This window comes from Lethenteron reissneri, chromosome 14, assembly GCF_015708825.2.
Source record: "Lethenteron reissneri isolate LAM-NWPU_2019-01 chromosome 14, ASM1570882v1, whole genome shotgun sequence".
Taxonomy (NCBI): domain Eukaryota; kingdom Metazoa; phylum Chordata; class Hyperoartia; order Petromyzontiformes; family Petromyzontidae; genus Lethenteron; species Lethenteron reissneri.
The window spans coordinates 7,885,167-7,899,262 of NC_083792.1; the positions used below are offsets into that span (position 1 = coordinate 7,885,167).

General features: G+C 48.4%; 1 protein-coding gene across 1 annotated transcript in view; it reads right to left on the reverse strand.

Annotated features, from left to right (window-relative positions):
- The window catches only part of LOC133342348 (sodium/potassium/calcium exchanger 3-like), a 140,746-nt gene that overhangs the window by 54,758 nt on the left and 71,892 nt on the right, over positions 1-14,096 (reverse strand). The window contains 2 exon segments of the mRNA XM_061551455.1: positions 10,733-10,807; positions 11,629-11,732. Of these exon segments, the coding sequence (XP_061407439.1) occupies positions 10,733-10,807; positions 11,629-11,732 (179 nt within the window).

Here is a 14,096-nt window from a genome sequence, read left to right on the forward strand (position 1 = left end):
CGGTGATGATTGGCAGTCTCTCGAGGCGGCTGCCCACTTTTCAAGATTGTGTGTTTTTTGTTTGATTCGTTTTGGGATCGTTAACGGAGCGTGCAGGAGAGAAGCGGGCGCGCTCCCCCCACCCTGCACGACAGCTTCTCACTTTGTGCATCGCATGCGTGTTGAACTTTCTTTGCACCGTACGTAGTCGGCCGTGCTAATCGGCGGTGCGGGGGAAGGACAACAAACTAAAATAAATGGGTTTTCAATCGAGATGATTTAAAAGCGCACAGCTCGAATGGCATCCTCATATCGGAGGGAAGAGCGTTCCAGACGGCCGCAGAAGCGCCTTTGCTCTGTGACATTGTATTCAAGACTGGAGGAACTCAATGAGGGTGCCGTGGTGGCGAGATGTTAACTACCTCGCCTGGTATACAGGAGGTCGTGGGCTCGATTCGGACCCTGACGCCTGCTGTTTATTTGGAATTTGCGCATTCTCCCGGTGATCGCGTGGATTTTGCTTCGGGGTCCTCCGGTTTTTGCCCCTCCACATTTATAAACACGTATAAAAAGTATTTGGCTGCTCTATATTTCCACGCGATAAGCCACTTCTCGCTCGGCGATTATTTATGGCCTCGGTCGCGTCTGAAAAGAGCTTCACACCTCAATGGGCCATACCTGGTAAAATAACCATAAGAGCTATAAGGGGGCTCAATTTCACTGGTGTCGGCCTTTAATTTGTCCAGCTTTGGGGCAATATCCTCCTGCCCTCCAATTACCCGCGGACTGGTACAACAACGCTTCCCCTTTCACGGGTCTCGGATCTGGGTACGAACCGCAGTGGCGCGGGCATCGTCGTGCGGTGCGCGCCTCCTTCCCCCCCCGCCCCCGCCCCCTCCCCCTCCCTACCCCCGGGGGACGTGTGGTTAATATCCCCGCACGCGGTGTGTGTGCCAGCCACACGGTGCGCCAAGCCAGCCGTCAAGTCTCCTCGTAACCTTGGAAGCCGCGTGTGGCAGGACCACCGTGGCGGAAACTGGGGAACGTGCATAGATGAGGTCACGCAGCAAAGCGCCCCCCCCCCCCCCACCTTCAGAGCCTGAACAGACAAGTTTCGGCTAAGTGGGACACTATTAAAGCTGGCATTGGAGCACATGATAAGTTATTGGGTTGGCCAGCACCATTACTGCGCTGATTTAAGGCTGAGTCGACCCTGGGGAGTCCCAGGACTGGTTCAGGTATCACTTTACAATGATGTTAACTGTGGTGATAAGTGGAGTGCGCTAACCACTGCACCACCTCTCAACCGACTGCTCCTAATAACATACGTGCACAGTATAAACACAAAGATCCCCTATAGTCTTAACAATAGGAGCAAGTGCTGTTAGCGAGCACCCTATAAAGGCCGGCACAGCACACGAGGGGGTGGGTGGCCAGCCCCACGCCCGGCCGCCTTTGTCTCCCAAGTAGCAATGTTTACACACCATACCAGGTACTCATTTGAGGCCGAGTCGACCAAGGGGAGGCCCCGGACCGATTCAGATAATCGTCACTGGTGATGTTGGCCATGAGCGGGAATCCAAGTCGGGTCGACGGTTTCGTAGCGCGGCGAGTTACCAGCTGCACTACCGCTCCCCAAGACGAATACAAGTGTAGAGGAGAGAAATATGTGGCGCGCACAGTTATGCGGGTGCAACGGAGGGCAAACAGGTGCGCGCGTTGCAACATGAGGTTTGCACAGAGTGTAAGCAGGTGACTTGTTGCAACGTGTCAGTTTGAGTAATATTATTTGGGTCTTTCGGTAAAGTCACGTAGATAGCTTCAAATAAAACGACAAAAAATCTACGTGACTTTACCGAAAGCCCCAAAGAATAAGAATTCCTGCAGTCACGAAAGCTTTAAGTGAAGGTGTGAGTAATTTTTGAAGACACTACACAAGGATCTCCCGTATTCCCTGCACACACTGCAGGAGCAAGGGCTGTTAGCTCCCCAAAGACAAAGATCCCCCGTATAGCCTTAACAGACTGTAGGAGCAAGTGCTGTTAGCGAGCACCTATAAAGGCCGGCACAGCACACGAGAGAGTGGGTGGCCAGTACCACGCCCGGTCTTCCCAGTGACGATGTTTACACACCGCACCAGGTACCCATTTGCGGCTGAGTCGACCTAGGGGAGGCCCATGACCGGTTCAGATAATCGTCACCGGTGTTGGCCGTGAGCAGGAATCGAACTCGGGTCGCCAGGTTCGTAGCGCAGCGCGCTAACCGCTACACCACCGCTCCCCACCACAGGCACATACACTCACAGACACATGCTTGACACATGCGCCCACACACGTACACGCACACCCACACAAAGGCCAGCGACCCATAACACCATCGCTAACCCACTCCACACGTCGCAGGGCTCGCCTCACACCACTCGCTTCAAAGCAACCCCCCCCCCCCCTCTCGCCTCCTTCTCCTCCTCTTCCTCCTCATCCCGCCGCGACGGCCAGGGATGGGAGGGCACGGAGCCGGCAGATGAGCTGACAAGTGGAAGGCGAACCGTCCTCCCACGGCCACCGATGTGTCAAGAGTAACGATCCAGCAAAGAAAGCCATTTAATTTGGGAGAGAGAGAGAAAAAAATGTATGACTCGTTCTGTACAGACAGAGGCAACAGTAAAAACAAAAATCTTGCTGCGATTCCTCTCGCTCCGTCAAGAAAAATGTTCCTTTCTCAACGCGTGCTCAACCACGTCCGTGTGTGTACGCTGCTTAATTAAGATGAATTGCGTCCCATCCCCCCGCCGCCTCCTCCTCTGTCTTGACTTCAAAAATAACCCCCCCCCTGCCCCCCCCCTGCCCCCCCCAAGAGCGACGAAGCGGGGTGAGTGAAACTGCGAGCGATTCGCAAACGTGTCGCCAAAGACGCGTCCGGGTGATTCTCTGAGAGCGTCATCGTCGCTGCTGCTGCTGCTGCTGCAATTGCCCAATTTGACGCGAGTAAGATTATACCGTATTTTGTAATTGCTTTTGATTAGGTTCTTCATAAAATTCCCATTATGAACGAATGCCATTTTTTTCCTTTTACATTTTCCTTGAGTGTGTTCTGTAATTTTTTAAATATTTTTTTATACATGTCTTGATTTTGTAGGTAGGACTACCTTAGTTTAATTTATACTGTAAAGTATTGCGATTACCTCTTTAGCGGGGGCGAGTTCAGACTCCAAAAAGACATTGAATCAATGAATTAATAGTTTTGTATGTGGATATTAGAAGAAAAAAATAACCTCACCGCCATCGCAGAAACGGGCTATGTTCAGCATAATGTATTGTAACTTCTCAAGAAAATTGCTGCAGAGAGGGACAAAGAGAGAGAGAGAAGGAATCCCATTAAGTGAAAGGATTCCACAATTACAGCCGAATAAATAAATCATCTCGGAGTTTCCGCGCGACAACACGTGGCGCTTAGTGGGCCTTGCAGTGTCCCGTGCGAGTAAAATGCATTGCACCCCCCAGGCGCATCAACATCTCCACCCCCCCCCCCCCCCCACTCTGCTTAGGAGCGCTCCGGTCGCCCGGTGGCATTGAGAACGGCCCCTATTGTCGCAAGAAAGCGGCGATGGCGCTGGAAAGGCCACGGGGCAGTGTTAAGGACTTGGTGGCTTCCGTGGCGTTGTTACTACTCGCTCACGCCTCTGAGTTGTTCATACTCTTTGGTTATTACCGAAAGAAGCGAAGAGTATGAATTCCTGCAGTCACGAAAGCTTCAAATCAAGATTGAACCGCCTCTACGGGGAGGATTTCCACACAACTCAGACGTGAATTCAGCCGAGAAGATGGATGCAAAATGTAGCAATCTTTGGAAGGACGTTGATCAACCAGGTATCGTGTTAACTGTTGTGTTGGCCAACTCTTGTTTGCATTACATTTCTAAGTTTGCTAAGTTTTATCTTTTTTCTTTTTCTCTCGATCACCTTGTTCGATCTGGGAATTTCACCCGCACCCTCTCTCCCGTTACGGATTAGCCGAGGTTTGCCGAGCTCTGCGATCTTACATTGACTTGCAAATTCCATCCCTAGCCCCGCCCACTTACCCTTGGGTTGTACCCATCTCAAACCTTTATAACCTTTGTCTGCAGTAGCTCTCCCGCTACATTCTTTCCTGTCTCAGCAGTCCGCCTGCGGTATTGTTTCACCTGAAGACGATTGCTCGTGTTGTGATCGATTGATGCTCCTGCTGTTGTGGAGTGACTCATGCAGCCAGCTATGGCTGCAGGGTTTTGGTAGTACATGTTGTTTATGCCATTTATTGTGAAAATTCCGTCAGTTCCTATGATTGCTTTTTCATTGCTTTCATGGCTTTATTTTGGCGATTTCGAAAAGTGTATTGGTTTAGCCATGTTTGTTTGTTGTAGTACAGAGTTAGACTGATGTCCTTAATCTAAGTTGTCTTGTGGTTGTTGTTGTTTGACTTGCATCCCACTGGGATTTTTGCACACAGCGTTGGTGTACGGTGTTTTTTCTGCAATATTTTGCTGTCTTTTCTTGGATTTTCTGTTTGCACTTAGTCACATATTCACTTTAAGATGTTTTTTGTTCATGTTTTTTGTTTGTTGCGGTTGCACCCGATTCAAGAGCCGAATGGCTCACAGGGCTACACCTAATACATGAACTTGAACTTGATCTATTAGTTATTTTTCGATTTAAAGCTTTCGTGACTGCAGGGATTCATATTTTTGCATCTTTCGGTAAAGTCACGTAGAAGGGAAATAATAAAATAATAAAAATTCAACATTATAAAATTCTCGCGACGTTTCGGCCACAACACAGTTATTTTTCTATCTACGTGACTTTACCGAAAGAACCAAAGAGTATTGTTACATCAAGTTCAGTGGTGGTAGCGCCAAAGTAGGGGGTGTGTGGGGGCGCTGGGCTAACCATCACAAGCGGTGTTTACGATTACAGCCGGGGCGATTATTCGTTCAATCGAGTCGGTCAATCAGCAAAAAATATATATATAATCGATATTTTTTTTTTTCCCTGGTCGATTGCTTGGGCCACACACACATCGCTTGCTGCCACCTGAAGGCCCGAAACCCCCCTCCTTGCAAGCCGTGCCCAGAGTGGCACGACTGCTGCTGCTGCTGATGATGATGCCGATGAGGTCACCGAACACCGTCATCACCCCACTTCCAGTGGCACGCACATGGGAATAGAGGTGTGATATTTCGATTTAAAGCTTTCGTGACTGCAGGGATTCATTTTCTTGGTTCTTTCGGTAAAGTCACGTAGAATGGAAATAATAAAATAATAAAAATAAAACATAATAAAAGAATTCTCACGACGTTTCAGCCACAACGCAAGCAGCCGTCCTCAGGTGAAGAACAGGTCTGTCGATTCAGACTCTGTCTTCTCGATTCAGATTCTGTCTTCTCGACAGACCTATTCTTCACCTGAGGACGGATGCTTGCGTTGTGGCCGTGATAATTATTTTATCATGTTTTATTTTTATTATTTTATTATTTCCATTCTACGTGACTTTACCGAAAGAACCAAGAAGAGGTGTGAGACTTTATATTACAAAGATTAAATTAGTCGAATAATGGAACTGATCATCGGTCGAGTGACCGATGGCTTAAACAAATCGGAGAGCCCACCTCCACAGAAAATAGCAGTGGAGCGGTTTCATGAGATTTTATGATCGTGCCTTATTCTTTTAAAATCAATAGCAGCTCGCGTTAAATATATTGGTGCTCTCTGTACGGCAGAAGTACATATAACATACAAAAACAAATAAAACAATTCCGTGCGGAACAAAACTCAATGGGGAAATTAGACAAAAAAGTCACCAGGCAGCGTGAATAATGAGACATCACTTTCTCATTTTGTTTGGCTGATAATTACAGTTCTTCTCAAATACAACAACACAGTGGGACACAATTACATTGCACGAACTTTTATACACAAGTAAAAAGAGCAAGTCTCTGTGTGCATGTACAGTATAATTATACGTAACAATAACAATACTAATAATTTACAACCCCTTTGTTAATCCACCACTGGATGAAGGCTTTCCTAACGCTATGTCAATTATGGGGGTTGTTTGACCATACTTCACATTCTGGAGCCATTCAGGTTGTTGAAGGGGGGGGGGGGTAGGGGGCGTGGGGTGGGGGGAGTAGGGGAGGTAGTACCTGGTGCGGTGTGTAAATATCAGCACTGGGGAGACAAACGCGGCCGGGCGTGGTGCTGGTCACTCACTCCCTCGTGTGACATGCCGGCCTTCATAGGCCTTCGCTTACAGCACTTGCCCCAACGGTTGTTTAAGGCTACACGGGGGATTTTTTTCTTTGTTAGGGGATGTAGGTGGTGGTGGGAGAGGGGTCCAGGACCGGTTCAGGGTCCAGGACCGGTTTAGATATCATTCTCCAATGACTTTAATCTTGGCCAAGAATTGAAATAATGTCGCCGGCTTCATAGCGCAGTGGCTACCACTAGAACAGATGACATTCAGTATACAACTGCAATTTAAACGCAATTCATGAAACTGTAAAAAAAAATGTTTACCTACCTTCCTTCCCATCCCCACTTTTGTAGTCGTATTTATTCTGTAAATGCATTTTAAGTAACGATAATGCTGCATACATCGACTTAACTGACTAGGGCTGTCATCGCCCTTCAAAACAAACGGCTCTCTCTCAAGCCAATCACACTTGTGAAATTAGCGTCTCCAGTTTGTGGCAAGATCATTATTCGGTAGGAATGTAATGCCACTTCCTTTTGTGAGGGTTTTCCCACCCCCACCCCCCCCCCGCCCACCCCCTCCCCCCTCAATGTTTCCAAAAGCTGGCCGACAAATCCACGACGAGAGGATTAACAAAAAGACACGGCAAGCCAAATGTCATCAATACCGATTCAGAGAGAGGGAAAGGTCACAATGCCATTCGCGGTAGCAAAAAAAAAACATTCGCATCTCCGGCCAAAACATCAGAGCTTGTTTGTACGTTTTCTCACTCGCAATATTTATGAAAGCTTGTTAATTCAAACCTGCAGAGCAATATAATTCCAATAAGCTTCGGTGCATATATATATAATGTATACAACTGATGACATTGCACGTGTCGCCTGCTGATAATGAACACGCGCATTTTTTTTGGATGTGCTGCAATGAAAAAATCCTTATTGAACCCTAGATTGATATGGGTATATATATATGTTGCGGTAGGCAGAGGTGTTAATTATTAATTCTATCACAGCTGCGAAAGAGAACACTGTGGACTCTGTTCCCCGCTTGACGAGATTTTCGCAATCTGGGTCGCAATTACTGTTACGGCGTTTGTACAATCCCAACGGGCAGAGCGCACCCACGTACAAAAAAAGTGCTCCCAACGCGTTTAGGTCCAACAACCACCATCTGGGATTTTCAAAATATAAATGTATACGATTCGCTTTTTAAATTGCTGAAAATAACCACACAAATTATTTTGGGATGTACATTCCATTCCAGTGTAATGTGCTAATGTCTACAAGTGGATTTTTTTTTTATTCCACTGGCAGATTTGCTCACGGTAATATGCATGTGGTTACACATTTGATAGAGGCCCTCAGTTAAATACATCGGGAGAAATTGCGGAGAAAAACAAGCACGTGATTTCAAAGCCTCCACACGTCCACCCCACCCGTCTCAACACAAGCTTTAAATGTTTTAACTCTCTCCCAATATTCATACTAATAATAATCATGTCAACTTTTAATGCGCCGCACGGTAATCGCTCACTCGTGAAGAGAGAGGGAAATTAATCCGGGGTGCGAGGAGGTAACCAGCCAGTCCCAGATTCTTTCCTCCAAGCTCTGCGGTCCTCCATATATTAAGGTGTTATCGGCCAATTAATGAGTGTTTATACATGAGGGAAGACACCGGGGCACGTGGAGAAAACCCACAGGGGTGTGAGGTGGCAATCATGCAGATGGAACAGGTGGAGTCCACATTTTGCTGTACTGCAGTCTCCTGGAAAGCCAGGATATGGCACCTCCTTGACACCCATGGGAAGGGGTTTTTCCACAACATCTGTGTGTGATCCACCAATCCTCCCCTCCTCCACTGCTGGATGATGGGTGTGCCATGGGTCTCACAATATTCAATCGCCCGATGAGAATAAACGGGCGATTGAATATCAGAGGGCCATCTGTAAGTGGGTCGCCATGTATAGATGAATTACACACACACACAACCCCGCGAGATGTATTCCCAATTTTCGGACTTTTCTAAAAAGTGTGAAAATTGGGCCAAGGCACGAGATTTTAGACGGATCCGAAAATATTATGTCATAGGAAGATGTCGCAGGAAATGTCACTCTATAAGAAGTCACTCTTGTGCCTTTCCCGCCAAAACCTGCATCACGCAGCATTCGGTGACGTCACTCGGGTTAACGCGACGTTGTTTTAATTATTCACGTGATGTCAATCTCCCAAAAATATGGAAATCCAAATTGTTTTAAAATCTAAAACCCATCTCTCTCACACATGCACACATAGATTCACGCTGAAGAAGGGCCAATGCCTGAATCGTCAGCTCCTAAGAAATCTCCATGTTATGAGGCAGTGTGAATGATAAATGCAGAGAGTTTTAGTGCAGTATGTATGTTGAACTTCTTTCACAGTGTACATAGCAAAACTACGATAATCTGAGGTGTGTGCCTATGCATGCACGAAGAATCTGGTTCCTTAATTATAAATATATTTAGTATTTAATCCAAACCACTAACACGTGTCTTTCCATAATGTAGTTTTTTTGGGGGTTCGATCACGTAAATATAAATGTGTCGTTAAACCCGCCACCACCCGACACATCCAAAAAGCGAGGTTTGTCACGTAAACAGAACATAACCAATTCGCTACGAGTACAGCACACCGGTATGTTGGAGAGCAAATCCACAACATCTACAAACGCGATAGCCTACGTGTTAAACTGACGTGCCTTTCCAGAGCCAGAATCTGTAGCAGGCAGACACATCTGTGAAGGTGAACCAGGACTCGGAGCAGATTGTTGCCTTCAATGTAATAATTATCCTGTGTGCCAAGATTTTGCAATCCGTGTCAATTAATATTTCTATTGCTATACAATATAGACATAACAGGTCATAAAATCTGTTGCGTTGGGTCAAAATGACTAATATCCACATTTTTACTGCTTAAAAGTGATAAATCTTTCAAACATTAAACTGGCAGACACGCTCCGTATGCGTATACGTGCGTGTATACGATTATACGACAACAGCAGCCGCTGTTCACCACTAAGTGGTGGATATGTCACCACGGCGCCTGTGCCAGGCTAGGTGTACTCTGAGGCCGTCACGTGAAGTGCGGAAGGCTCGTTGCTGGCAGGAGGTCACGGGACAGACCCGGGTGTTAAGGGCCGACCGAGATGACTGGCAGATGCACGACCTGCCTGCTTCCCAATGGGCCAACATTAAAATACACGCACACACGCATTCTCGCTGCAGTTTGGAGATTGCCTTAAAACATCAGCCGATGATATGTTTTGACGTCGTACGGCGGTGTTAATGCTGAATGTGGAGAGCTGTATTGAAATGCGTGTCTGAGTGTCGACCACCGATGTCGCCCATTATTTATTTACAAGCCACGCACTCGTCTTTGCATAGCCAAATTACGTAGGATAGAAAAAACCCAAACATAAATGTGTTTTTTTAAGTAGCAACAATCTTGAAGGAAAATTAAGGCTCTGTTCACGGACCAGTGGAAAACATTACAATCATATTATATGCAAAACATAACAAAAAAAAGTCACGAGGAAAAAATATATAAAAATAGTAACAATAATTACAATGTAAATTAACGACCCAGGAACGCCTCACAGAGTTCCCCAAGACCCGTGTTCAGGAGGCTCCTGGATTGGGAATGTTTGGCCGATTCTAACGAAAACCGTGTGTGACCTTAAAATTGAAATGCAAATATAAAATAGGCGAGACGCTTCAGGCAATGGGGCTCTCCCCTTAGCACAAATGAGCCAGAGGTAAGCGTTGACAAGAGCTGGGAGGCTGCACCTAACAAACGTTGAGTGTTTTGGCTTCACGTGGGTAGGAGACTTGAGAAACTCCGGAGCAATCCCACACACAGGAGTACGGGGGGGGAGGGGGTGGTGACACCTCAACACCGCCACCACGTCTGGGCCACCTCGCAGCCCTGACCCGCCACCCCTGCTCCTACAACTCCCGGCAAAGCCCAGGTCGCCACCCACACGAAGCCCTAAGCAGGCTCAAAAATCCACTGCTCAGCATTCCACACCCGACGAGCGCTGGAGCACTCGTGGCGACTTGTGTCAAGGAGGTGTTGGACGTGCCGTGCGACACCGCGGCGTTCAGAACGAGACGCTTTCCGCACGTCGCCTGACGCGGTTATAGCACGAGCTCTTATCGCAGACGATGGGGCGAGTTGCGGGCCAGAATATTTACGGCCGCGATTTGCGCCACGCGCAAGAGGGGATACGCCAACCTCCCCAGGTGGCAGCAGCGTGACAAACGGCCCCGCGGGCGGGCGGGCAGAAACAGAACGCCACCACACGCTCGGGGGGGTGGGGGGGTGGGGCGGGGGAAACACCGAAAAAACAAACCGCAATATAATAATTATTGTAAAATAAAATCTTAAGTCGCCCAAGGTGAAAGAAACGCTCGCTGAGGCGAGGCGATTCAAGCGAGGGGGGGGGGGGTGGCAGCCGTGTTGGCGAGCGAGCGCCGTGCCCGTCGCTCTCACCAGGATGAGGGCGATCACGGAGAAGGTGTAGTAGACGGAATCCCTGCAGATGGGCCACCACGTGAGGCACACCACCTGCAAGGAAGCGGGCGCGACAAATTAACAGGCCACCCCCCCCCCCCTCAACTACCCCCACTCCGTTTACGCCTCCTCTTTGACTTTGTGGCCTAAAACTTTACGACGGCCACCCGGTCGCCTCTTTCGAGGCGGTGGTCTGGGCAAGGCTGGGAGGATTGTGTGCGCGTCGCGGTGGACACGCGCACGGGCTTTAGTTGGCGAGTTGGCGAGTTAAGTCTTGGAGCCAGCTGGCCAGGATTGGGCAAGGCTCGGCCCACTTTTCACGCAGGGGTTCGTAGCACATTGCACAAACCCGTCTTGCTCATCACGTGCACAGGTCACCAGCTGGGTTGCCAACTCTTTGCCAAAGCCATCAGTTTGGAAATCACTCGCCACCGGGGGGACACGCGCTTCACCGCTCCGCGGAGAGATCGCGGCTGACGGCGATTGACGATGACAGTGACTGACGATGACAGTGACGTTGATGATGATGATGATGACGGTGATGGTAATGATGATGATGATGACGGTGATGATGACGGTGATGGTAACGATGATGATGGTGACGACGACAAAGGTGAAGACGATGAGAGCGACGGTGATGATGATGACGGTGATGATGACGGTGATGATGACGGTGATGGTGATGACGATGACGGTGATGACGATGACGGTGACAACGATGATGTTGACGACGATACCGGTGAAGATGATGAGAGCGACGGTGATGACGACGGTGATGATGACGGTGATCGTGATGGTGATGACGATGGCGAGGACAGCAGGGCGGAGACGAGACTACGGGCGGAGTGCAGGGGGGGGGTGGGCAGGGTGCCCACCTGGCCTGCGAAGATCCCGCAGACGCCGACGATGCAGAGGATGTTGAAGACGGCCGAGCCCACGATGGTGCCAACGCCCACGTCACCCTTGGTGATGAACACACCTGGGGGTGGGGGGGCGGTGGGGGCAGACGTTTGACGAGCAGTCAGGTTAAAGGCGGTTTGATGGTCCAGCACTCACCGATTCACTCCGTTCCCTCACCGGCGGTCAGTCACCTCCGTATCGCTCTTCGATGGCTTCGAGCACGGTTATTTGTTCCAGTGCGCCTCCAATCAGCAGGGTTGGCAACGTACGGTGCGAAAGAAGTTCAACGTACGTACACACAGCTTCACTCGTCGATTCCTGCACCCACGTGGAGGACTCTTGTTTACCAGACACATTCCGGAACCACCAGGCTGCAAGTTAAAGTGTATTGGATTTGTTACACGGCTTATTGCCCCTTATCCAGCTGCCTGGCTGTTTTACAAGGGAGATCCATGGTGCGTGAGCACAGCAGCAGCAGCAACAAAACAAAAGTGACAAAAACAGAACTATTGTAGAGAACAACTAAGAGGGGACCTTACGGAACATCGCACAACCAACAAACGAGACATTTAACGGCCGCAAACAGAACACACGAGAATAAGCAAAACAACTGTGGAAATATATTCCGAGAGCAAGTGGAGCCAGAAAAAGTTAGGTGCAGGTGCAAGTAAGTCCTACATTCTACTACTACTACGGTACTATTTACTACTATTTCTATTTTACCAGGTAATGCACATTGAGCTGTATAGCGCTTTTTGAGAAGCGACCTGGCCACAAATGATAGCTCAACGAAGTGGCTTATCACGTGGAAATGTATAGCAGCAAAAAACTCTAAATGCGTGATGTTGATTCGAAATGTGCAGGGAAAATACGGAGGACCCGGAGAAAAAGCCACCAGACCACGAGGAGATAGAGACACGCAAACTCCAAATATACAGCAGGCATAAGGGTCTGGATCGAACCCGCGACCTCCTGTATACCAGGCGAGGTAGTTAACATCTTGCCAACGCGTCTAACAGTGGCAGGTAACAACCACAACTCGCTCGCTCACCCACTCCATTATTCACCCAACCACCCACTCAACCATCATCACCAGATGGTTTTAAGTAGGAGGTAAATAGCTTTGTCTCAAAGGAAGTCTTCCCATCCCTTTTGAAGGTGTACGTTTTTTGGCTTTCATCAACAAAACCCAACAGAGAAAAATCTATAATTATGACCTGGGAAATCGTACCCGTTCGCTCAGTTATTCTTTTAAACTGGTGCCCAATTTCATATGTGAGGGTTTTTTTGTTGTGTTTTATTTGAAGTTTCCACAACATATTATTTTTGCCTCCGAAAAGTTCCACAAACTGGTTTATTTTCCCTGGCTTCTAAATTCCCGAGGGTTTAAATTAAACTCTGTGGAATCCAGAAACCGTCATGAACAAACGACGGACACTGCCACAACTGCCCCCCCCCCCCACCGTCATCCGTAACTCGCAATGCTGACGGCAAAAACATTGTTGTTGGTGGTGGCGGCGGCTGCGGCGGCGATAAGTACGGCGCGCACCTCATTATTTCGCGGGTTGACAGTTGCAGGTCACGTTCAGTTTGGGAGGTGGGTGATGCAGAAAATACGTGGAGGCGAAGTTAAGTGGGTCAGGCCTGGATAGGGCAGTTAATACAAGTATACAGACATTATGAGTGCTCTGCAGGGCCTGAATTGACACAATCTGTGACCTCAATCGTGGCATGGTGCAGATATTTTGAGGCTGCACTTTTCTTTCACCGCAACCAACCGAGATCAAAAAGGATCAATACGTCATTGTGACCAAAGCCGTTGGTGTCAAGACCTCTCACGAGAGACAAGGAGACATCCCAGATCGTGCCCCGATAGTCCCATCCCCACCATCTGTGCTGAGACTTGCACAGAGACCCACAGAATCACACAGAGATCCATAAACTCACAGAGACCCACAGACTCATACAGAGACCCATAGCCTCACATAGAGAACTAGACTCACACAGAGACCCAGAGCCTCACACAGAAACCCACAGACTCACACAGAGTCCCAGAGCCTCACACAGAAACCCACAACCTCACACAGAGTCCCAGAGACTCACATAGAGACCCACATACTCATACAGAGACCCATAGCCTCATATATAGAACTAGAGACTCACACAGAGACCCACAGAATCACACAGAGATCCATAGCCTCACAAAGAGAACTAGAAACTCACATAGAGACCCAGAGCCTCACAAGAGACCCAGAGCCTCACACAGAAACCCACAGACTCACACAGAGTCCCAGAGACTCACATAGAGAACCACAGACTCACATAGAGAATCACAGACTCATGAAGAGACCTATAGATCTACTCTAACAGTATCGCACCAACCCGAGATATAAATGTTTAATATTTACAATGACTTTGTGCTGTTCACCTTTTGGAGTTATCT